Source organism: Myodes glareolus, chromosome 7, assembly GCF_982192425.1.
Source record: "Myodes glareolus chromosome 7, mMyoGla1.1, whole genome shotgun sequence".
Classification (NCBI taxonomy): domain Eukaryota; kingdom Metazoa; phylum Chordata; class Mammalia; order Rodentia; family Cricetidae; genus Myodes; species Myodes glareolus.
This window is the reverse complement of record NC_142032.1, coordinates 8411181-8437520: the sequence shown is the minus strand read 5'-3', so window position 1 is coordinate 8437520 and position 26340 is coordinate 8411181. Positions and strand designations below refer to the sequence as shown.

Genomic DNA, 26340 nt, shown 5'->3' with positions numbered 1-26340 from the left:
AGTTACTCAATGTTGACCATGCACTAGCAAGGAAAGGGGTTCCCTAGGTAATGCAGGTACAGTCTTCTGAAATGTCACCTGGTACGAAGCTTCCAGAAATATTTATCACGGTAGGCAGTGACCCTGTTATCACAGGCTCGGAAACAGCCTGTGGTATCATCGCTTATATGCCCGTGGAACCCACTGGAAGGGAAACAATTACGGAGTACTACTCAGAAAACGGTTTGTTTCTATTTTGACAAAGCCTAAAACTTACAAAATAATTGTTCTCTGAATAAAACTGGAAGTTGGGGGCTGGAGAGATGGGTCAGCAGTTGAGTGTGTCATGTTCTTGCAGAGGACCTGAGTTGTGTTGTGTTCTCAGTACCCGTGTTGGGCATCTCACAGCCAGCTGTAACTCCAGTTCCAGAGAGACCCAACACCTCTGGCCTCCATGGGCATTTCCACAGATTTACACACACATACATGCACATATAAATCCTAAAAGCAAAGCGCCTGTAAACCGGAAAAAGTTACAGTGGCTCAGGACAGCTCCCGGTGTTTGGGGCAGGTGCTTTGGAGGCGGCAGCAGACAGGGGAGTGTGCGTGGTTGAGAACAGAAGCTGCAGTGTGCTCTGGAGTGGACAGCCCGGGTCTGAGGTAGGGTGTGCTCCTAGAGGCATGGACAGGCCCGAAGCAGCTTCCTCCTGTTGGTGTAGGAAGCTTCGACTGGAAGTTGCTGCTGTGTGGTATTATTTGGCCCCACCCTGCCTTCCTGACTTAATCTTCTCTGCCTGGCCATGAAACCTCAACTCTTGTCCAGCAGGTCCACCAGCAATCAGGGTTCACAGTCATGCCCCTGTCCTTGACTCAGTTGAGGACACCCTTGTTCACCTACTCCCCAGGGTTTCCTTCATGACTTAGGCTAATTCCTACCTCCTCCTTGAAGGCTATGGGCTGTTTCAGCTCACAGGGTGTTAATTCCTGAGTCAGATTAGTTAAGAGTTTGAAATACATTGTAGTCAGAAGGAGCAGAGGTCCAAATTCCTGCTCTGTTGTTGGACACAAGTTGCTTAGACTCTCCGAGGCTGCCTTTCATAAGTAGGGCATGTGAACATCATGACACCAGTTCCCTTACATCATCACAGAATGACTGAATCACCAGTTTTAAGTATTTCGAGCACCTAAAATACAGTACATGCTCAATAAATGGTGACTTATGGGGCTGGCGAGATGGCTCCGCAGCTAAGGGCTTGTTGCTCTCGCAGAGGATTTGAGTTTTCTTTCTAGCACACACACCAGGAAGTTCACAACTACCTTGACTGCAGCTCCTGGGGATACGACACCCTCTTTTGGCCTCCTTGGGCAGCAACGTGCACTTGGTAAACACCACACACACACACATATGCGCGCGCGCACACACACACACACACACACTTTTTTAATAACTTACCTGAGCACAACAAGCTTCAGTTTGTTTCCTATGTGTTAGCTTTATCTTTGCATGGATGATAACAACGTCTTGCATGTGTATGAGTGCAGGGTGTGCATACATTCAGTCGGGTGTTGGATGTATGTGTGCTTCTCTCACGTGTGCTCTGTAGAAGCCAGGGGTATTTTTGAGAGTCTTTTAATGAACTTGAGGTTCACCGATTGTCTAGAATGACTGTCCTGTGAACTCTGGGATTTGCCTGTCTGCCTTGCCCCCAGCACTGGGGTCACCAATGGGTGACATCACACCTGGTTTGTCCATGAGTGCTGGGGATCCAAACTCAGGACCTCATTCTTGAGTGACAAATGCCTTACTCGCTGAGCCACCTCCCCAACCCATTTATTAAGGTCTTACAGGATCAGACCAACTACCGTATTTCTGAATGCGTCATCTGGAAGGTAGGCACTTGCTATAGATTCCTTTATGGATTGCATTTGCCATTTCTTGGCTATAGCATACAGTCAGATTTGGAGGTCAGAGGCATGATCAAAACTGAAAGTTCTGAGTTCTGGTTGTTTGGGGGCAGTAAGTCCAGGGCCAGCACGGAGATGATGGGTCAGGTCTGGACAGCTGCAGCTACATTCTTTCAACAGCTGATGGCCGAAGAATGAATAAGTCCTTGCTTAGAAAGTGGGGGCTAGAGTGACTTGTGCTAAATTGGAGGGCATTAATGTTCAAACAGGTCATATCTCTGCAGAGCAGGCACCTCTGGATGAATCCATTGCTTCCATAACAAGTGCTGAGTGTCTACTCTGTGGTTGCTTTTTCCCCCTGCAAACACTGTGGGTTGTTGATTCACAGTGGGGTGGACAGGTAGGGAGGTTCATTTTTCAGAAGAGTAGTGTAAAGATCATTGCTAAAGCAGGACCCCGTATCCTCCACATTTTAGACTGTGCTCTTGGATTTGATGCAGATCTAACTAAAATGTGGTAGATGCCAGAAGTAGACAATTGAGAATGTCATTCTGGCTTTCAGAACTCCGGAGCTTCCAGGTACTGGGTATCCCGTGAAGGGGATCCAGGGGGTGAAGACAGGACTGTAGGAAGTTAAGGAAGCTGAACTGAGCTGTTGCTGCTATGGAGGGCTGGGGCTGGGGAAGGGGAGGTGGAGGCTCCCTCAGCTACATAGGCGAAGCAGCAATGGTTCAAACATCTTCTATCTTTAACTCAAACAAATTTTCACTGGTACACCCAGATGTGGGGTTTTCCTTTGGAGATGGCTGAGCAAAAGCCTGGAGGTGAGACAGGAAGACAGAGGGTGCCTGCGCTCAGCAGCTGTGGCAGCTAATCACATGGCCTAATATTAGAACGGACTGCCATTGTTGAGTATGGAAAATGGTTAGCAAGAGACTAGCCAGGTCTTATCTTTTTCGGTCCACAACCACCCTACAGCGTGTGCGGTTTTATTACCTCTGTTCTGCAGTGGGGGTTGAGGGGCTGAGGAGCAGGGATGCTGGGTAACCCCTCCAAAGGTCATGTGGCTAGTAGGTGGTAGAGCTGAGTTTGCCACCTGGGCCTCCAGTTCCAGAGCCCACAGCCTTCGCCAGCATACACGTGTACTCATTTAACAGCCAAGGAATGAAGTCCAGGTAGGTGACATGACTTGCCTAAGATACCAAGTGCAGCTGGTATCTGGAACGCCCTGTTGGTTTTCCAAAGTCTTCCTGTACACACCTTGTTTAGAGAAGTGAGACTGAGCAGCCAATCAGAGAGGTTTTTTTTTTTTCCAGTTCTTAGTTATTCAACTATACTGGCCTTAACTCAAGTTCAGGGCTCCTAGGAAACACTACCCCCTCCTGCTGCTTGTCCCAAGTCTGTCCTCTGGGCATGTTAGAGGACTTAGGGCTGTTGCTATGGTACTGAGGTCAACAGCAGGTTCATCAAATTCTACATTTTTCGCCAAAAACAAAAAAACCCAAAAAAAACAAACAAAAGAAGGAGAAAAAAACAGACCTTAAAGAAGCAAATTGGCCACTAAGATTAAGATTTGCATCGGTAATTGTGAGGGTTTTTGTTGTTATTGTTGTTGTTGTTTTAGATCCCCCTGACTCCCTGCCCCACTCCCTAGCCCTACCACCACGACTTTCTATAAATACAGTTGAATAAATATTTATTTAAACTGGGTTTCTGGAGGAGAAACACATGCTTGCCCTGGCTTGGTTTTCACTTAGATCCCACCAGCACGTCAGGCCTGACACACCTAACCCCACATAGCCGGCCCTGGCTTCCAAGTGACCCTGTTCCTTTGGGAGGTGAGATGTGGTTTTGGGGCTTTTCGTTTTTTTAATCCTTTAAGTAAAAAAGGGAGGAAAGAGGAAAAGGGGGCAACAACTGAGCAAGAAATGAGACGTTCTGCAGAGCAAGAAAGAAGCAAGTGGTTTTCAGTGGACGGGAATCCCATTCTCTTCCTCCGCCCTACTACCACCATTTTTGGTTTTGTGTTTAAAGGCAGCAGGTGGTAAAACAGCCTCCTGGCCACAGGGAGTCCCAGCAGCCCCAGCCCCAAAGCGCCCCCACAAGGGGACGCGCACGCACACACACACACACACACACACACACACACACACACACACACACACACGAGAGGGACAGCAGCTTGCCCATGGTGACACAGCAGAGGCAGAACCGGGCCTTTCTGTACCACGATCTCCTCTGTGTGGTAGGAGACCGGGCTACAAACAGAGCCCCAAGCAGCTTTTGTTTTACAGGTCAGGTGCTGGTAAAACCAGCACTTCTCCAGCCTGCCGTGCTGAGCCCAGGGTGTGTCTGGTTATTGCAAAGGTCATTGCCACATTCTCCGTAGTCTTTCAAAATGAAGCTAATTTGACTTTGCTGGACTAAGAGAAGTGTTTTCTCTCACAGAAGAGGGGTGGTGGGGAAGGAGACAACAGGCTGGTGACAGCGAAGGTCACGCCAAGCCTTAACTGGAGGAGGAAAATTCCAGTCTTTCCTAGGGGACCAGGTGGGGTGCGGTTCCAGACTCAGAGTGGTGGAAGAGGAAGAAGTGGAGGAGAGAGAAGAGAGAAAGGGCTCAGACCAATGGGCACCTGCCCCCGGGATCCTGAGCTCGAGGCTCAGTCTTTGCTTCCTCATCTTCGCAGGATGCTGGGCTGGGCCCCTCGTTTGAGAAACACTGAGAAAGTTCGGGTGAGTCCTTAAGCAACAAATCTCCAGAAAACACGTAGACACAGAACCCCTTTCAAAATAGTTTAGGCCAGAGAAATTCCTCCTAAAGGCTTTTATTTCATTTGCACTCTTTGTAGACCAGGCTAGCCTCGAACTCACAGAGCTCCACCTGCCTCTGCCTACAGAGTGCTAGACTAAGGGCATGTGTCACCATTGCTTAAAGGCAGTTGGGATAAGACACTGAGTTACGCTGTAGATCAGTAATCGCCCTAAATCAGTTATGTGCATTCATTCATTTATTGGTTAAACTGCTGTGTGTGGCGCTCACATTTGCCTTCCATTTGGTGTGGTGCTAGGATAGCAGAGCGCAGTTGTCACCGTCCTGTGCTGTGTACTCTACTTCAGTGCCAGGATTAGAAAATTAGAAAATTTAGTTACTTTTTTTTTTTGAGAGTCTCATATAGCGCAGGCTAGCCATGTGGATGAAGATGACCTTGAACTTCTGATTAACCTGCCTTTACCTTCCAGTGCTGGGGATCCTAGGCATGCACCACCATGTCCGGTGTATGGGTGCTGGGGATCAAACACAGGCTTCACGCAGGGGAGGCAAGGACTCCACACACTGAGTCACGTCTCTCTTCAGAAACTCAGTTGTCTCAAAGTGAACTCCAGCAGTGGGTACAGTACTGAATTGATAGTTGTGTCTTTGGTTTTATCCCCCATTATGAACAGAATAAAAACTCATCCTGGGGTTCCAAAAGGCATCCCTGTATTTAATCCCAGCATTCAGGAGGCAGAAGCAATTGGATCTCTGAGTTCAAGGCCAGCCTGGTCTACAGAGCCAGTTTCAGGACAGCCAGGGCTACACAGAGAAACCCTGTCACGGTGTGTGTGTGTGTGTGTGTGCGTGTGTGTGTGTGTAAGAAAGGGAGATTCCTCTCTACCTGCTGCACCACACACACACAGCTGCCCCCTAGTCCCCAATCAAGCATTTTAAAAGCTTTATGTTTTTGTACCTCTAACTTCAACAGATCCGATGGGCCCTTCTGCACTCGGAGGGTATTTCCACCAGGTCAGGATACCCAGTCCACTGCCCAGATAGCACGCCCTTGGCCACCAAGCTCCAGTGTCTTCTAAGGAATCAAAGCCCTGCAGAATTAGAAAGATAAACACGCTGTCCTGAGGGAGGATGAGATTAGGAGATTCTAATTTAAACCAAAAGGGAGAGATTTGGGCTATCTGACATTTGAAATGGTTTACTTTGTATATTTATTGTCATTGCAAGGACACAGGAATGAAGATGATTTGGGAGTTTCAACAGACAGGCTATTGTTTTAAAGTAGAGGGCAGGCCCAGGCGATGGGTGGCAAACAGGAGCTGGCGTTGTCCTTGTTTTAACTTGACAGGGGCCGGAGCTCCAGAATGGCTCCCACAGCAACCTGACCATTCCTGCCATGTCTCTTATTCCCTTAAATTCTGATTGCCTTGTGTACAACTTCCCTTCATCCTTTTGGACCAGTCGTGAAATTCAGCTTCACGCAAAAAGAAATATCTAAACTGGTCGGGAGCTAAACTCCATGCTTGGTGCTCTGAGAGGGAAGCATGTCAGCTCTCCAGGCCAGGTGCATATTCCAGTTCAAATATTAGCCAGATAGAAACCAATACCCAATTCTAGTCTGTCTCCTGGGAGTCTGGTAACCAGTCCCCAAGAGAGCTGCTGGCAAGTGCAGCCTCCTCTCTGTTCTCCAGAGGAATGGTGGTAATGCCCCCTTTTACTGGGCATTTACTGTGTGCCAGCACAATGCTAAGGGCTCGATATTAAATCCTCGCGAGCATCCAATAAGCAGGTGCTGTAATTACCTTCATTTTTATAGCTGCCCAGGGCTTCAGCCTTGGCCAGGCTGGCTCACTTTCCCAAGCCCACACGCCAACAGTGGCGGGCCTGCAGCTTAAACCCACTGTTCTTCCTTTGGGGTTTGGGGAGAACCTGGGGGAACCTGAAGTTAGCAAGAGGCAAGACATGGAGCCTGGGTGTTGGTGGTATAGGCTGAAGGCTCCCTCAAGTGGCTTCCTTTTCTCCGCGCTCATCCTAGAGTGGAGAGAAGCAGCCAGGGGTTTCCAGCATTGACACCGAAGCCATTCCCTGGAGACTGATGGTCTGGGGTGTTTTTGCTTACTGGCTCATGCCACCTTGCCAGCACCCTCTGAGAAACTCACCCGACCAGTAGGGCACCTGTGGTGCTACAGGCTGACTCTCAGGGCTGTGGATCCACACCCTGTCAGGCTCCAAGACTTCCTGGGACGCCCTGGCTTGTAGGACAACTGGGCTGGCGGTGCTTGGCGCCAAGGGCTTCTGCCGAGAAGGCAAACGAGGAAGGCAGTGTGGATTTCTGAGAGGAGCTTGAAGTCCCATTTGCTGCCGGACAGTGTGGGCCAGCTGGTTCCTGTCAGCAACAGAGGTCCAACCCCCTCTGGTCCTGAGTAGGGCTCTAGAGACTGGAGTGGTGTTAAACATAACTGGGTTCATGTCACTCACATGTGAAAGTCCTTCCACCGTTTATTTCCTGCCTCACTTAGGAGGAAATCCAAACTCCTTGCTTTTCAGAGTATGGTGATCTCTAGGACAGGTCGTTGAGCCTCCCAGACTCCATGCCACCTGCTAAGTCAGAAGCTGCATTTACCATGGTTCTTTGTCTACCTTACTTCACAGTCTTACTTGCTTCTCCTCCGTCCGTCTGCCTAGACTACAGGCTCCGAGGACAGGGAGCAAGCTCTGTTTTGTTCATGAGTGCATAGCATGTAATGGATATCGAGGGAGTGTTTGCTGAATTAATGATGAATTTTCTGAGCTACCTTTTCACAAGAACACCACTGCGGCAGTCGTGGAGGTCTGCAGCTGTAACCCCAGCCCCGGGGAAGCTGAGGAAGGAGGATAGCCTGAGGTACATAACAACATTTAGGATAGCCTTGGCTGCATACTGAGACCTTGTCTTGAGGAAAAGCCATGAAACAAACCAGAAACTGAGAGCTATTATTTAGACAGAAGTGCAAAATAGTCTAGAATACCGCAGGATGTAGCACCGTTAGTTCCCCCCGTTAAATTCCAAGGAAATCCCATTCTAACAAAGTTGAGGCCTAGCTCAACCTCCTCAGGATGAGAACCATAGACCTAAGCAACTTTGCCTGGTCAAATATGGTGTGTGTGTGTGTGTGTGTGTGTGTGTGTGTGTGTGTGCGCACACACACACACATACACACAGGAGTGGGGGGTGTTAGAAGATCTGGCTTCAAATTTAGTAACTGCCTATGTGGCTTTCTGGGCCTCATCTGTCACACAGGAATCTCAAAGATGTGCTGCGGGTTAACTGAGCAGACAGTGCACGAAGTTTGTGGTTGTTTGAATTAAAATGGCCCTGCAGGCTCTTAGGGAGTAGAGCAAGCTTGGCCTTGGTGGAGTAGGTGTGGCCTTGTGGAAGGCTGTGTGTCACTGGGGGTGGGCTTTGAAGTTTCAAATGCTCAAGCCAGGCCCAATGTCACTGTCTCTTCTTGCTGCCTGCAGGTGCAGGTGTAGAACTCTCGGCCTCCTCTCCAGCACCATATCTGCCTGCACACAACCATGGATCGTACCATGACCATAATGGCCCAAACCTCTGACACTGTATGCCAACCCCAATGAAATGCTTTCCTATATAAAGTACTGTGGTCATGGTGTCTCTTCACATTAATAGAAGAATGACGAAAATACAGTTACATGGCAGCAAGCCGGTAAATGGATTCATTTTGTTATAGGCTTTAGGAGATTTCTAACATTCTAGAATCAAGGGTGGAGCTTGAAGTGGAGGTGAGGTGACATCATGGATCTCTTCAGATGAGCCAAGAGCCTATGTTTTATTGTAAATGCTGCATCTGAGGCTGAGCCCAAAGACCTGAAGCAGAAGGGGCTAGGCATGTGACTTAGTGCCCAGGGCCTGCAGGAACCTACTATGACCCTTCACCAGTCTGTGCCAACAGGAAAGGGGTGGTGATATCCGCAGAGGGCAGGAGAAGGGCCACTCCAGGCTAGTCTTCTCAACCTGGGGCCATGGCAAGAACTTGAACCCTGCCTTTAGCAGTGAGGTTGGCCTCTGGCATATTTTTAGTTTTTGGTTTAGTTTGTTTGTTTGAGACAGGGCCTTGCTATATAGCCCTTCTGGCCTGGACCTGCTATGTAGATCAGTCTGGCTTCAAATTCACAGAGCTATGCCTGCTACTGCCTTCTGGAATTAATTCTGGATTAAAAGTGTTTCCCAAGGCACTCAACTCTTTTTATTATTTCATTTCATTTATTTATTATTTTTCGAAGGCTTTAAAATCAAGTTGCTTCTAATTGGGGTGGGGGAGTCAGTAGATGATAGCCCTACTGCACAAGCATAGACCCAGGGGCCCCAGCGCTCATGTAGAAGTCTGCATGGTTGCAACTCCAGCACTGGGTGACTGCAGGAAAAGACAGGGGGATTGCTGCTTTGGTTGGCCATTCAGCTTGGTTGAAAAACAGCAGCCTCCAGGTTCTGTAGGAGACCTTGTCTCAAGAAGACATAGCACAGAGGAATAAGGCAGGATACTCAAAGTGTTCCTCTGACTGCGGACTGGGAATGCGTTTACATGCACATGTGTGAACACACACACACACACATGCACTAATAGGAAGTTGATTTAAAAAAACAAACAGGGAAAAAAGGATCTTTGTACTAGCAAAACCTGAAAAATGAGTTAGCCTGGTATGGTGGTACAGGCCTGCAATCCCAGAACTTGGGAAGGTGAAGGCAGGAGGAGCAAGGAGTTCAAGGTCATCCTTGTAGTGAGTTTGAGGCTAGTCTGTGCTAAATTAGACCCTGTCTTAAAACAAAACAAAAATTATAATTTATTTATTTATTTTCGCGATGTTAGGGGTCGAATCCAGGATCTCAGGCAGGCTAGGCAAGCTCTCAGCCCTGAGCCACACCCCAGCCGTTTCTAGTTTATTCCTGTTCTTGAATATAGGTGAAAAATTCTAAGTAAAACCCAAATTATAGGTTTGAGAAGGGCTCCTAAAAAAATACCATCCCATGGTTGACCAGGTCGCATGCACAGGCATTGCTGACATCATGAGATCATACGTGGCTGCAAAAACAAATTACAGGCGATTATGTGACACGAGAGACACAGATGAGGTCTTGAGAACAGGACTCGGGAGGCATTCCGGAGGAAGGCGGCTGTATTACTCAGCAGGGACCTGCGGGTAGGAACTGTGTCCTTAGAGAGGGACCCAAGGCTTGCCATCATCACCGATGAGAAAGCAGCTGGCAGGCAACCTTTCTTTAGGGAAAAATGAGCCTTGAACACGAAAACAAAGCAGATTTGGGATGCTTTAAGAATGTAACTTAACTGCGACATTTACAGGATTGAGATCGGGGGCCTCACAGACCTAAAAGATCTGAAAACTTGCTGTCCTTTAGAGAGTGTGTGTGTCCCTTCTCCTTTCTTTGACATGTGTGTCAATCCGAAAAGAAAATTCTAGAGAGAAGAAGGGAGCATCTTAAGACCTAGGTTTCAACTCTTTCTCCACCAGTATGCTGGCTGTGTGGCTTTGGCATGTTGGCATTCTTCACTGAGCCTGGATGTTCTGAACTTAAAAAAAAAATGGACTCTCGAGCTGAGGAATCAATTTAGTGATAGAAACTTCCAGGACTCAAAACTATGAAACATTTTTGGGGTCATTCACTTGGCATCGATCTACCAAAACCCTTTTTGAGCTCCTTACCCCTCCCCATGATGGCCCCCACCAGGGTTGGGTTTGAGGTGTGTTCTCTGGGGTGAGCAAACTTAGACGTGCATATTAATGGAATCCTGCAATGCAGACTTCTTGGGTCCAAGTTCATGAGAGAGAGAGAAAGAGAGAGAGAGAGAGAGAACATTTGAAAGCTTAGTACACCAATACAATCATCGAAATAGGCAGCTGTAATTAGGGCCATTTAATAAAATGTAAAAAGCCCTTTTTTAAAGCAAGAGATGGGTCAGAATGGAAGTCAAATGCAGCTGTTCGAGCCTTTGCCAGTGGTCTGATCTTACCAGAAACACTGGAGTTAAAAGCAACAAACTTCCAGATTCAGCAATCTGGGATTAACCACTGCCTCCTCTGCCGCTACCCCCTCCCCTTCCTCTCCGTTTCTCCCCAGCCTGGGCACCTGGGTCGCTTGGTGCGTTTCCATGTGGTTGGGAAGTCAGCCGGCAGCCCTGGCGACTGGAGCCCTGGGAGACGGCAGCCACCTCTCGGGTTTAGCATTACGTCATCCCTTTAGACCCAAATTTATCTCGGCTGCACACAGCCCCGCAGCTCCGAGCTGCCGGTGACTTGAGAGCTTACGCACCAAGTTAGACAAGGCTGACTCACTGGGCAAGGTTTTCAGTAGCTCTTCACGTTTCTGGACCCTGGAGGGAGAGCAGGCTGCTGCCGTCATGTGGGAGCGGGTGTGTTGGTGTGTGTGCAAAAATAGGTAACTGTTCATGTAGTTGACTTCTAGGACCTAGGAATTCATGCTCCCCTGTCCAAACCTTGGTTATCTGAAAGCCTTACAGATAATTGCTGAAAGCTGTGCCCACACAGCAAACACTGCAGATTCCAAACCCGAACAACGCCAGTGTCCCCAACAACAATGACCGCGGACTTGTAACTGAACTCCCCAGACGTTTCCTCCTTTCTCCATCTCAACTGTCTGCCGAGCCTATATGCTAATCAGCCTCCATGTATGAGTTTGCAATATCACTTGGGAATTGGCATCTACTAAACTGTACCTGAGTGGAGGGGCAGGAAAGGCCCTAAGAGTGGAGAACTTGGCCTGCTTCTTCTGAGGCAGATTGAGCCTATCCACTCTCGATTGTGGTAGAGTTGGGGGACTTTTGCTATTTTCAAATCGAGAGGAAGAGAAACAGAGATAAGAGGGTGGCGGATCTCTGTGAGTTCGAGGCCAGCCTGGTCTACAAGAGCTAGTTCCAGGACAGGCTCCAAAGCTACAGAGAAACCCTGTCTCCAAAAATCAAAAAAAAAAAGCAGCCCATGTCTTTCTGTTTTCCCAACCATGTTTGTAGTGCAAATTGGCTGCATCTGAACAAAAGCAACACCATGGCTGCCTCTGGGCTCCCCCTGGCTAAGCTGAGGGGGATGTGTGGCTAGCAGTCTCTTTAATTGCGCATGGAAAAGGCTGGAGATTTCTGTACATGTGTCAACCCACTGTCACCCTTGCCAGTGCCCTTCCACATGTGCAAGTGGGCTTTCCACCCCTTCGTCAGCCTCTTGGTCAGTGCTCCAGGCTAGTTCATGTGGTGTCAACTGTGACATCTATCCAGCCTTTTCCCACTAACCTTCCCTTGGCTCTATAATTTAATATATGGAATCAAAGCCACTTTCAATCTATGGACATTTTCAGGTTTTACCGAATTTCTTGGTTGCATGCTACACAGGCTTCTCTGTCACTGGGCACAGTAGACCATCTCTTGCTAGCAAAGTGACTTAAATTCCCAGAGTCCTTGGAATTTGGAGTTGAAAACTTTAAGGGGTTCTGCAAATGGTAAAAGTGAATTTTTAAGCTCATAATCTTTCTTTTCTCTGCCTCCCCGCCCCCGACATGGTTTCACAATATAACCCTGGTTGGTCTGGAATTCACTAACTCACTATGTAGACCAGGCTAGTTTCGAACTCACAGACATCCATCTGCCTCTACCTCCTGAGTGCTGGAACTAAAGGCGTGCACCACCACACCTGGCCCTTAACCTTATATTTTTCTTTATTTTCAACTAATAGGTGTTCTGAATGAGTGATATTTTTTTTTTTGAGACAGGTTCTCTCTTGGCTGTTGTGGAACTCACTATGGAGACTAGGCAGGCCTCCAACTATAGACACGTGCCACACACATGCACACATGCACAGAATTTCTTCCTACCTCTATCCAGTAATGCCCTTGGCTGGGGATGAAGGGAGGCTGTTACCAGTATGCAATGGGAAAACCCATATGATGTATCCAACAGCTGAAAAAGCACAGACCTTCTTTAAAGTCTAGAGAAGTCCCCCTGCCCCACTGTGGCTTGTGTACACTTCTCCCTTTGGGTCTCCCTGAAATTGATGAACATCTATTTCTTAAATGCTGTGCCAAGTGTAATATTTAAAAGGGCCTGTGACCTCACTGGGGATACCACTCATGAAGAAGAAGGAGGAGCGGTGGGGGGAAGCAGAGAAAGGGAAAAAGAGGAAGAGGGAGGGAGAGAAACCAAGTAGAGGAGAGAGGACATTAAAATGCAGCACAAAACCCATGTTTTCGAGAGGGTAAGCAATTCATCCCAAGATGTATCTTTTGCAGTAGCCATAACAGGACCACAAGGAAGGGCGCATTGTCTCCTTACCAAGAGAAGAAGGAGAACAAAGTCGGAGTGAGACAGGTTGTGGCTGATTTCCACAGCTCCCGCTTGCTCCTAGAGTGTGCAGCACTTCCACCATCTTGTCTTTTTTCCTTTCCCCGGAGAGCTCTCAGCTGGCATGGTTTTGTCTCAGGGGACATGTGGCAGTATCTGGAGTCATTTTTGGTTGTCATGCCCAAGGGGTGGTGGTGTGCTACTGGCATCTAGTGGGTAGAGCCTACGTATGCTCTGGGCATCCAACAATGCACAGAACAGACCCTGGCTTCCAGGAGGAACCATCAGATCCAAAGCATCAATAATGTCAAGGTTGAGACACATCTTAGACGAAGGACTTGGAGGAGAGGGTAGTTGTTAAGAGCAGTGAGTGGCTGCTTTTCAGTGTGCCCCCTGCTTTTTGTTTTTCTCTTTGGTTTTTTTGAGACAGAGATTCTCTGAGTAGACCTGGCTGTTCTGGAACTCACTCTGTAGACCAGGATGACCTCCTCAGTGCTGGGATTAAAGCAGTGTGCCACCAGCCCGGCTCTCCCTGCTTGTCCAAGTCCCTGCTGTCAGTTTCCTTAAGAGACCATGGGAGGAGCAGCCATTATCCTAGCTTCCTTTCACTGAGCGCCTAGAATGCACCTAGTGATGGAATTATTCCATTTAGACTTCACAAGGAAGCTTACTAAATATGTATGTTTCCTGGGACTATATACATGTTTCTCTCAGGACTATATACATGAAGTCTGGTTCAGTGCTGGGCACACTTTTGACCTAAACACCATGCATAAATGGTTAAACCCATTTTATATATGGGGAAAAGGAAGCTTGAGGAGTCCACACACAGCCAGAGCTCCGATCCCAATAACAAATCTTTGTGTCCTTTCCTTGTAGCATCAGAATAGGTTTCTGTCCAGAAACACCAATGAGACACCGAGCAAGAATCCAGTCCACAAAGAAAAGAGGTTAGAAAATTTTTCGTCAGTGTTGCAGCGGAGGGGGAGGACCTCATGAACATCCTCTCTGGCTCTCATTAAATGATCTCATGTTTCTGAACAGCAATTTTTGCTTCTCAAATGTATATGTGACGCAGCCTTTGCAGATACGCTTCTTCGCTCTATTGGTGAGTGAGGAAACCGAGGCACTAGAGTGCCACGAGTAAGCAGTAGATAGAGGACAGATTCAGTTCCATAATGAATGCTCTAGGCCTTGAGCACCAACTAAGAAATGAGTCTCCTTGGGAGCAGACCCAAAGCTCAACCAACTCTTTTCCTCAGAAGCAAAGTCATGTAAGTTTAGTCTGTTCATCCTTTAACGAGAAAACGAAAGCCAAAGAGGGACTACATCTCCCAGAGGGCATCGCGGAGTCCTCATGCTCAGGCGCACTGAAGCGGCCCGTGTCCCTAGACTCCCGACGTGCAGTGGCGGGGGCTGGACTACATTTCCCAGGAGGCATCGGAAGGGGCGGGCGGAGGCGGTCCTCGCCGCTGCTCTGGTCCCTCCCCCGTGCTCGCGCGGAGAAGTAAACAAACCGCGCGCGGGCTGCAGGCTGCGCGGCGGGCGCGGCGGGCACGGCTGGGGCGGCGGAGAGCGCGCCGAGCCGGGGCCGAGCTGGCCCGCCCGCCCGCCGCACATGTCCCGGGGCGTCGTGGGACTGTAGCCGTCTGTGGCGCCTCCTGTCGGCGGGGGGCGGGAGCGCGGAGCCCATGGAGCGGGTGCGGATGATCAACGTGCAGCGCCTGCTGGAGGCCGCCGAGTTTTTGGAGCGCAGGGAGCGAGGTAACGGCTGGACGCCGTCGCTTCGGGCCCCGCGCGGGGAGTGCTGCGCGGCTGGTGAGGGGAGGTGGTGCGCGCGTGTGTGGAAGTGCGTGCACCGGTGAGGGGAGGTACGCGCCCGCGCGCGGGGAGAGGGGCACGCGCGTGTGGGAAGGAGTGTGCACGCCTGCGTGTGCGGTGCGCGCGCGCGCGGAAGTCCGCGAGTGCGGGTGGAGAGGTGGGCGCGCCGGGAAGGAGGTTTGCTCAGGAGTGCAGGTGAGTCCCCGAGTGGAGGCGTGGGAGACGCGAGCGTGCGAGGGCCGGCAGGTGCGCGTGCGTGCCTGCGGTGTGAGCGGGAGCTTGGGCGGAGGAGGGGGGCTCCGGGGGAGGACCCGGGGAGAGGGCGGAGGGCGCTGGACCAGAGCTCTTGCAACTTGAGACTAGTGGGTGGGAGCTGGGGAGGTGTGGACGCAGGAGGTGCGGGAGGCGGGGCCTGTGCGAGCCCCGGGTGGAAAATGTCCCCAGAAGAGCGGCTGGGCTGCGGGAGGGACGGACGTGCTGAGGGGTGGAGACCGGAGGGCAAATGAAGAGACTGGGGAATTGGGGCGTGAAGAGCAGCAATGCTGTCGTCAGGAAAGAGGGGGTCCTTCGTAAGACTTTGTGATCGAAAGAGTTGAGGCACACAAAAATGAGGAGCCTACAGAGGCAGTGAAGAGGTGAGAGTCAAGGGAAGGGATTTTTTGTTACAAGACAAGTGAAATCTTTTGGGGTTGCATGGGTAACTGGTGTTAGAAACTAGGACTTTTAATAAGAATCCTTGGTGCTGGAGAGATGGCTCAGCCGCTAAGAGTCCTTGCTGCTGTTATGGGAACTCAGGTTCAGTTCCCAGCACTCAGGTAGGGCGGCTCTCAGTGGCCTGTCGCTCCAGTTCCAGGAGAGCCACCGTTTCTGAGGGATTCCAGAGAACATGCATACATATGGTACACATACATAGACTCCTGCACACTTATACACACATAAAAAATGAGATCTCTCCTTTTTAAAAAAGAATTCTTGGATGAAAAGATTTTAGAGAGGAGGGGGTAGTTTGCTTTAGAAACTGTATCGGTATCTCTTGGCAGCAGGTTGGTCTGCGTGTGCTTCCAGATTAATGTCCAGACAATGAATTTGTTCCTTAGGGTAGGGTCTTGTCACGTAACTCACGCTGGCTTTGGGACTCAGGATCTTCTTGTCTGGGCCTCCTCGGATTAAAGGAATGTACAGACATTGGCTAAACACTGGGATTTTATCTTCTAATCAGAAAGAGTAGAAATATTTTACTTTTTTTACTTTCAAAAAAAAAAGTGTTGTTACAGGACCTTGAATTTGTAGATCCATGGATTTGGCTGTCTGTATTCTTCTTATACCTTTCTTTCCTTGCTGTTTTTAGAGTGTGAACATGGCTACGCCTCATCGTTCCCCTCCATGCCGAGCCCCCGGCTACAGCATTCAAAGCCCCCACGGAGGTTGAGCCGGGCACAGAAACACAGCAGTGGGAGCAGCACTACCAGCACTGCCAACAGGTAGCGGTTGGGGGAGGCTAGGGAAGGAGAGTGAAGGAGCCAGACTCCAGGACGAGCACTGTTGACTGCTTTCCCTCTGATAACCAACTCCAGAGCACCACCCCCTGTAATGGGGATTTCTCTATAAAAATGAAATGTGGAAACCATACCCTGGCTTTGTATGGAAAAAAATGCAGGAGAATCTTAAAAAGGCAATGAAAATGTTCCTGCTGGTGTGGTTACAGTGCCCCCATCTTTAGCCTAGAGGACAGTGAATTGAGACTTGTAGGCTGTGCCCATGTTATAGCCACATGCTAAGAGTGTTGTTGGACCAGTTTTCATTTTTTCTTTCCAAGTTTATGATAGCCCAAGAAGAATTCTTAAAAATCAGAAATATCCCTGGCAAGATAGAAAAGAGAGTCAAGGCGTTGTTAAAGAAATAAAAATATTTAGATATGTTAATGGGCCTTGTCTGTTAGATAAGGGTTAGGGGAAGAACCATGCAGTGCAACATTTGAGTCTTATTTCATGGGAACTGGTTGGTAAGGAGGTTTTAAAGCAAAGATAACCAAGATTCCTGTCCTAGGACGGATTTTTTTTTTTTTTCAGAGCATGCTTGTCTACAGGATCTGAGACTTGAGTGACTTCCCCTTTTGGTTAGCATCTGGCTGACTCTTCAGAATTTTGATTCCAGAGAGCCAGTAAATCCCAAGGATTTGTGTTGATACGCAGTTTTTAAGAAACCTTTCTTAAGAGAAGGGTATTTTTTCCATTGATCAGAGGGAAGTTAAATGAAACCTTTCTCGCCCTGTAAACACTGTCTAGAGAATAAAAAGAATGATTCTTTTGGTTGGGATTGGGTCCCTACAGGTCCCTGCAGGCTGTGGGGAGCTCCAGCCAGGTAGTTTGGGTTGAGGAGGTGGACACAGTAACATCAAAATTAAAAGAAGCTAAAAGGCAGAAAACCCCTAGACTCCTGTAGATAACAGTTGTAAGTCCCGAGGTTGAGTCTTTCCACACTGCATTTTGACATCCTTGAGACAAAACTGAATTTATTTTCCTTTCTTTAGTTGCACCTTTGAGCTGCGTGTTTTCTCAAGACTGATATTTTTAAAATTAATTTTTTTAACTATCAAAATAGCCTTATGTCTAATATGCTATATTTATTTATGAGTCTAGATGATCTCTTGTGGTATGATATGTGCATGTATGTGTGTATATGTACATTTAAATATATAATGATAAATGTTTAGAACATGTATTTGATTGTCTTTGTAATTTTTCTGGTTACCCTGTTAAGAACTGAGATGTATTCAGGAATTTTTTTTTAATCCATATGTAGAATTGTCATAGTTACTTTTCTATTCCTGTGGCAAACACCACAACCGAGGCAACGTACAGAAGAGTTTGGGTGCCCTCTTACTGTCTGTGACCATCGTGGTGGGGAGCGTGGTAGCAGGCAGGCAGGCGTGGCACTGGGGCAGGAGCTGAGAGCTTACATCGAGGCAGAGAGTGAGAGAGAGACAGGCAGTTAGACAGAGAGCCTGGCTAGGAGGACTAGGGTGGTAGGGGCTTCTGAGACCCTCAAGCCTGCCCCCAGTGACACACCTCCTCCACTAAAGCCAGGTCTCTTACCCCCCCCAAACAGTTGCACCAACTGGGACCAAGCATTTGAATATTTGTGCCTTTGGGGGGCCATTCAGACCACCATAAGATTTAAAGGAAAAGTAAAAGGGTTTTTTTGTTTTTTGTTTTTTTGTTTTTGTTTTTACGTTTATGGAAAGAGTGCCATTTAGGAAACTGGGCCTGGGTTCTGTGTTTGGATCCTGTCTTCTAGAAGTTGGGTCTTTGACCTCATTGCAGGTCTCTTCTGGCCCTTACTGTTTTCATATGTAAAATAAGGTGTATTAGATACTCCCCAGGTTCCTCCCCCTCAGTTTTGATTGACAGTTTCAGAACCTGGTTACTGTAGGTAATTACATGTATCACCTCATCATTACACATGTGGCATTTTTACTAACATGGGCAGCAGAGACATTCATAAGACATGCAGTTCTAGATTTTACTAATTGCAGTTCTTTAACTTGAAGGTTTTGGTCCCTTATTTTTTACACTTAACGCTGGAGTAACTTTGGGTTTGACTAAGATTTTCATTCATACTCCTGTTATTAGGATCTTTCCTTCCTTCCTTCCTTCCTTCCTTCCTTCCTTCCTTCCTTCCTTCCTTCCTTCCTTCCTTTCATTCTTTTTTCCAAGTCAGGGTTTCTCTGTAGCTTTGGAGCCTGTTCTAGAACTTATTCTGTAGACCAGGCTAGCCTCAAATTCACAGAGATCTGCCTGTGTCTGCCTCCTGAGTGCTGGGATTAAAGATGTGCGCCACCGCCGCCTGACAGAATTCTTATATATGAAGCCACAGTGTTAATTATTGTGTCTCAGCACAACATGTCAGATACATTGTAAAACTATAGGCATTTTAGGGTTCTGGTAATGTTCAAGGAAGAATATATTTACCTGAACCACTTAAAACCAAGATTTTTTTGTTTGTTTTGTTTTGTTATGTGTATGTGTTTCGTTTTTTGGTTTTTCAATACAGGGTTTCTCTATGTAGCCCTGGTTGTCCTGGAACTCATTTTGTAGAGCAGGCTGGCCTCAAACTCAGAAAGATCTGCTTGCTTTTGCCTCCCGAGTGCTGGCATTAAAGGTGTGTGCCACCACTGCCCTGTGAGAAATATATTTTTTCATGGGAACATAAATAACAAGCAAACAAGAAAAAGAAATTGATTTTCTTTGTTTTGTGTTTTTCGAGACAGGATTTAGAAATGGATAATATATTATCTTAAGGTAGGCTCAGGCCTATGCATGTTAGGTGAAGGTCTATGATGGAGAACTAGTTTATTAAAGCGAAACACTAGGAATTATTTCTTATTAGTCATTTGCATAAATTTTCTGGTGCATGGAAATAGGGGAGCTAAATATAAATTTCTAATGCCGGGTATTTTGGACTTAGTCTGTTTATGCGGGTCACTGTAAGCTTCCTGTCATCTTCAGGCTTACCATGAGCATGAATAGATTCTTATTTATACTGGTTCTATAAAACAAAAATGATGTATTGGAATTTCTGTTTGTCCCCTCAAGTGAGAGAGCCGAGTGTATATGACACTATTTCCTGTCCATATGACACTATTTCCTGTCCAGTCATCTGTGTAGAACTTGTTCCTCTTTGTAGCTTAAACATTGATAACCTTTCCATTTTTATCGTGTTTGGCCCTGGGGAATGAACGCTCCGCTTTGCGCCTGCTACCTAAGGACCCTGCCACGGAGCTGTACCCCCAGCCCAGCACTGATATCTTAGGTGACCAGTGTTACCACACTGTCTGTCATGAAGCAGTTGTAGCGTCTTAGAGATACAGTGACTGCCTTCCCACTAGTGTTCTCAGGCATACTGTGATATTCCTGATAGAAACTGTTACTCTGTAAGTTTATGTTTGGAGTTATTTGACTCATAACATAAATTTTCTCTTCCTCTTGCCCATAAGTCTTGAAATCAATTTTTACAGAAGTACAAAGGAAAGAAAATGAATGATATAATGTGATATTATAAATACGTACCTTGCAAATGCTAGTAGCTTTATCTGGCAGTTGGGAGGTAGCACCTATAATAATTATTTTTTAAATCATCCTTGATTTTACTGTAATCTTGGTCATACCTTTTTGGCACATGTCTTAAAATTGAACTTAACTAAGATGTTACTCTCTGCTTCTTTGTTCTTTGTGTATAGGAGGGCAACTGATTTTTTGGAGTTGATCTTGTATCCTGCTACATTACTGAAGGTGTTTATCATGTGTAGGAGTTCTTTGGTAGAGTTTTTGGGGTCACTTATGTACATTATCATATCATCTGCAAATAATGAAAGTTTGACTTCTTCCTTTCCAATTCAAATCCCCTTGATCTCCTTATGTTGTCTTATTGCTATTGCTAGAACTTCAAGCACTATATCGAAGAGGTATGGGGAGAGTGGACAGCCTTATCGTGTTCCTGATTTCAATGGAATGGCTTTGAGTTTCTCTCCATTTAATTTGATGTTAGCTGTCAGCTTGTTGTATATTGCTTTTATTATATTTAGGAATGAACCTTGTATCCCTAATCTCTCCAAGACCTTTATCATAAATGGGTGTTGAATTTTGTCAAATGCTTTTTCAGCATCTAATGAAATGATCATATGGTTTTTTCTTTCAGTTTATTTATATGATGGATTACATTGATAGATTTGCGTATGTTGAACCAGCCCTGCCTCTCTGGGTTGAAGCTTACTTGATCATAGTGTATAATTTTTTTGGATGTGTTCTTGGATTCGGTTTGCCAGTATTTTATTGAGATTTTTTGCATCGATGTTCATGAGTGAGATTGGTTTGTAATTCTCTTTCTTGGTTGAGTCTTTGTTTGGTTTTGGTATCGGGGTGACTGTAGCTTCATAAAAGGAGTTTGGCAATGACTTTTCTGTTTCTATTTTATGAAATACCTTAAGGAGTATAGGTATTAACTCTTCTTGGAAGTTCTGGTAGAATTCTGCATTGAAGCCATCTGGTCCAGGGCTTTTTTTGATAGGGAGGTTTCTGATGACAGCTTCTAATTTCTTGCGACTTACAGGTCTATTTAAATTGTTCGCCTGGTCTTGATTTAATTTTGGTATATGATACTTATCTAGAAAAATGTCCATTTCTTTCACATTTTCCAATTTTGTGGCATACAGGCTTTTGTAGTAAGATCTAATGATTCTCTGAATTTCCTCTGTGTCTGTGGTTATGTCCCCCTTTTCATTTCTGATCTTGTTCTCTCTCTGTCGTTTGATTAGTTTGGATAGGGGTTTGTCAATCTTGTTGATTTTCTCCAGGAACCAGCTTTTTGTTTCATTGATTCTTTGGATTGTTTTCTGTGTTTCTATTTTGTTGATTTCAGCCCTCAGTTTGATTATTTCCAGTCTTCTACTCCTCCTGGGTAAATCAGCTTCTTTTTTTTTCTAGAGCTTTCAGGTGTGCTGTTATGTCTCTAATGTGTGCTTTCTCCGTTTTCTTTATGTGGGTACTTAGTGCTATGAACTTTCCTCTTAGCAATGCTTTCATAGTGTCCCATAGGTTTGGTATGTTCTGTCTTTATTTTCATTGAATTCAAGGAAGACTTTAATTTCTTTCTTTATTTCTTCCTTGACCCAGGGGTGGTGCAGTAGTTGACTGTTCAGTTTCCATGAGTTTGTAGGCTTTCTAAGGGTAGAATTGTTGTTGAATTCTAACTTTATTCTATGGAGACACTTGTTGCAATTGATGTCTATGTGGGAGCAGCAAAGCTCAGAATCTCAACTGAGAATTTAAAAGTCTGCTAAATGAGCCATGGCTTAGGTGTCATACTGCTTTAAGTATTCTTAAATACATTGTCTTTTCTCCTGACGTCACTAGAACGTGCTGCACGACTTCTAATTGGTCTTAATAATAAAAACCTGGAGCCCGATAGCGGGGTGAGTGCTGACAGATGAGAGAGACAAAGGAGCCAGCCACAGCCAACTCTTACCCTGCTAACTCCTCAGCTGAGAAAAGGCCAAGCTCCTGTCTCCTCCCGCCTTCTATTCCTTTCTCTGCCCAGCCATATCACTTCCTGTCTGTCTGTGCAGACCTCCAGACCTCTATGGTTAACTAGTGGCTAGCTCTGCCCTCTGATCTCAGGCAGGCTTTGTATGTTAGAGTACAAACAAAATGTCACAAGACCTCTTGTAGTCTCAGCCATCATCTCCTTCCACAAGTGGTCACCTCCTCCCTGGTCTGGTGCACCTGGGACTGCCATTCTCATGAATTACATTGGCTGGCTTTCTTTCCGTGCCTTTAACGTACTGTGTTTCCTTCTACTCCAAGGCAATCATTTTTCTTCCCTCCTTGCCAAATTATCTTCAGTGTAGTCGTAACTTCCTCCGGGAAGCCATTCTTAATCTGCTGTAGTAGATGAGGTCTCTTTGAGACAGGGCTTCGTGTTGTGTAAGGCGGCTTGCTTTGAGGCCCAGGCTGTCTTTGAACTCCTGATTCCCCGCCTCCGTCTCCCAAGTGCTGAGATTACAGGCGTGGGCCAGCATGCTTGGCAGTAGATCAGATCTTTATAAATTCCATGCCACCCCTGCCTTTCTTTTATAATACCCATTGTACTTGTAGAAATACCATCCTCTAATTGTTTCTAATATGTGTGGCCCATTTGTTGGGCTGAGACATTTCGTAAGGACAAGGTCTGAGTCTTCTGCTGTTTTCTTTTTCCTTCTGTGTGAACTAGGGTCTCATGGAAGGCAAGATGGTCTCACCTCCCACGTGCGTCTGAGATAATAGGTGTGCGCTATTTGCCTGGCTTCTGTTGTAACATTTATCTCTACTATCTGTCAACACATAGTAGGATACTCACAGTATGGACGACTGTCACACTCCAGGGGGACAGCTTATAAGGAACCAGAGGGTTTCTTGTGCCAGGTGCCACACTAGACTGGAAGGAAAACAATCTAAGAGAGTGCAGCTCCTGCTCAGCAAATTCTTGTCGTGTTGTGGGAAATGTGAAGGATAATACCTTTAGAAAGGTAAACAGTGTGTGGTAAGTATATGAGGATTGAAAGTCTTCACAAAATTGAGACAGGCGTATCGTTCTTCTAAAACAAGTGTGTTACTGTAGACTGCAGAGTGTTACATCTCATTTTAAAGAGCACTCGCTGTCATCCCATGTCATGAAAATGCCCTCAGAAGAACAGTGAATGTTGGTAGCAGCACGTGTGGGAACCTGTGACACATCCATGGTCCGTGCCTTGTCACTGTCTTAGGGTGAGCTGGGAAGAAGTCATCAGCTAGTTCAGACTTGAACTTTGCGTTAATGTATGATCTCTTTATTACCACGTGGATATTCGAGAATGCGGAAGCACCAGCAGTATTCCAGCTGCACCTGCTAAGATAAAGAAGATTTTAGAAAACCCATCAGATTTTCTTGTGCTTATAGAGTTTGGTTTAACATTCTTTAAACACAAAGACATCCTTTGTCTTAATTTAGAAGGAATGATTGTATTTTCTATTTTCACCTTTATCTCCCTTCTGATGTCTTCAAGAGTTTGTAATTTTTGATGGGAAAGGGGGAGGATTTTTTTTTTCTGTTTGCTTTTGATTTTTGGAGATGGGGTCTCATTAAGTAGCCCTAGCAAACCTGAAATTCTGTAGACCAGGCTGGCCTCCAAGTCACAGAGATCCACCTGCCTCTACCTCCTCAGTTGGGATTAAAGGTGTGTGGGATTAGGCCCGGCACTTTAAAAAAAAAAAAAAGATTCTTTAATTTTTTTTCAATGTGGGTGTTTTGCCTCCATGTATATCTCTGCGTCCCATGCGTGCAGTGCCGTGGAAGCCGATGAGGATGTTGGATCCCTGGGAACTGGAGTTAAACTGTTGTCACCTACCCTGGGGGCCTGCACTGATTGTTAAAGGATAGTTACAGAGGATTTTTCTCACTGGTAGTAACTTGAGTGTTTTACCTTTAAGAATGTTTCTGATGTTTGGAGAATTGCATGGAGACTCATTTTTATGAAATTCCTTTTCCAGTTTTATATTTTTCATATTAAAAACAGTTTCTGGGTCTTAGTGCTGTAGAAAACTCAAAGTTTAAAGCAAAATGCAGATTATTAGCAGCTAAATTCTTCATGATATTGACAGTATTCTTTAGTATTTTCTGCATGGTGAGTAGCAAACAGGTCCTTTGAAAGATGTTTTGTGGTACTGTCTTCCACAAAGGAAAAATTCTTAAGAATTATGTGTCTCACACTAAATGAACTCAGGATTTCTATTCGGGGCTTCGTTGAAGCCCAGGCTTGGTCTTAGGCTTTGAAGACTTGAAGCTTTCTAGTAAGTCAGTAGACATATGACGTGGAACTCCTCACGTCTTGAGGTAATTCTTGGTTTTATCTGTTACAGTTCTCTCCTTTAAATACATGTGGCCAAGAGATGCCGTCAGTGATTAGCTGTGGCACAGATGGTGATTAACGTTAATAATGGGGACAGTGCCTCCCCCAGACATTATGATAACATAAAGCCTAGTGCTGGGTTTAGGTAACTTTTTGTGTCGTGAGGTCCATTGGTCCCCAGCATTACAAGCTGTTGTTATTGCTCAGAACTTGGTGGTTAGAACTTACAGTTGAAAATATCACAAACATGAGACATAGGACATGAAGAGATCAAGCAGGTATGGACCTAAAAGCTTCTTCTCGACTGGCTAGCTTTCGTGGAGCTACAAGGTTCAACAAATGCTAGCTCCCAGGGGAGAAAGGCTACCTGCAGTCTCACCCAGCTGTGAATCTTGTGAGCTGCAGTAATGCTGGCCTAATACAAGATGCCCACCTGTATAGTGGCACAGATGTTACTGAAGTAACCAATCACTTTTATTTATATATTTATTTTTTGGCCTGGAGATTAAAGCCCACTCCACAAACTGGAGCGCATGCCTGGTACTGTCAGCCGTGGCTGGGTAGGTCATAGACCCGAGGAGAGAACCTAAGACTAGTATTCTGCTAAGTGGACATCATATTAAACCGCCCTGTAAGATTAATTCATCTTTCAACCCTCATCAAAGACGCTTCGTTTTATAGTAGATGGTGATTAATACAGAGACCCGCACTGACTGGTACCCGGCGAGTAAAGATGCTGAGCACTCAGCTCTAAATGTTGCGAGGCTCAGGAACCGTCACAGAAGGGCGGGAATAAAGATTTTAAGAGGCAGAGCTCTAGACGCCTGCAGGAAAATAGCATGTGAAGTCTGTCACCGGCTGGGACTGCACGCAGAAGGCCTGCACAGGATCAAGCCCGCCAAAATCCCAGCGAGGATGGGGGGGGGGGAGTCCCGCCCCCTCTGAGGAGGTACTGGCAATTGATACCTGCTGTAGGAGGATGTCCGTGTTCTTCAGGGATTCTGGCTCTGAGGGGCTACTGACACACCAGTAGATGGACCCGTCCCTGTGCACATACATGTGGCAATAAATGGATTTAGTGAACATGGAATTTAAACAATAAAAGCACACAGAATAGTGAGAGATTGCGGTGAAATTGGAGAGGAGGTGATAGAGGTGGATTTGATCACTTATGCATATATGGATATTAAAACTCTATTGCATATATGAATATTAAAACTTTTTTAATAGCAAGCTGAGTTTGAAGACGGGTCCGTCGTTGCAGCCTGGTAGCGTGGACTCTGATCTGAAGGAAAGCTTTCTTTCTCACCTTGATTTCTTCTGAGAAATGAGACAGCATCATCTTCATTTTTGATACACTTCTTATCATTTTTTTTCTAGTGAGGATAATTTTTCCAAATATTAATCCAGCCAAAAAGATTTGATAGTATGACTGAAAAACTGTATTTTCAGATACTATTTTTAGTTTGTTGTAGAACTAATGTAATTTAAGCATGCGTTATAGGTCTCTCTCCCCCATTTCTTGGTTATGTATATTTTTTATTTTGACTTTCTATTGTCCTAGTCTGCTTTCTGTTGCTGTGATAAATATCATGACCAAAAGCAACGTGGAAAGGAAAGGGTTTATTTGACTTACAAGTTATAGTCCATGGCCAGGGGATGTCAGGGCAGGAACCTGGAGGCAGGAGCTGAAGCAGAGACCATGGAGGTATGCTGCTTGCTGGTTTGCTCAGCTCCCTTTTCTAGACAACCCTGGATGGCCTGCCCAGGGCTGGCACTTACAGTGGCCTGGGCCCTCCCACATCAATCATGGATTGAGAAAGTTTCCTATTGACCTGCCTACAGGCCAGTCTGGTGGAGGCACTATCTCAGTGGAGGTTTCCTCTTCCCAGACCACCCTAGTCTGTCAAGTTGGGGGAGGGCATACTAGCCAGCACATCTACAATTTAAAATATTGACACAGTGCCAGACAGTGGGTGGCGTTGCCAGCACTTGGAAGACAGAGAGAGAATATTCTCTTGAGTTCGGGGCCAGCCTGATTCACAGAGCAAATTCCAGGACAGCCAGGGCTACACAGAAAA

General features: G+C 46.3%; 1 protein-coding gene across 4 annotated transcripts in view; it reads left to right on the top strand.

Moving 5' to 3' along the window:
- Mxi1 (MAX interactor 1, dimerization protein) overlaps positions 1 to 26340 on the top strand; it is a 68287-nt gene that overhangs the window by 4122 nt on the left and 37825 nt on the right. For 2 of the 4 annotated variants that reach the window (XM_085694086.2, XM_048423385.3), the window contains exon 2: positions 16187 to 16319. In XM_085694086.2, the coding sequence (XP_085550212.1) occupies positions 16187 to 16319 (133 nt within the window). Of the gene's footprint in view, positions 1 to 14585; positions 14782 to 15348; positions 15474 to 16186; positions 16320 to 26340 lie in introns of those variants that run through there. The other 2 variants (XM_048423383.3, XM_048423386.3) reach the window with 2 other exon arrangements.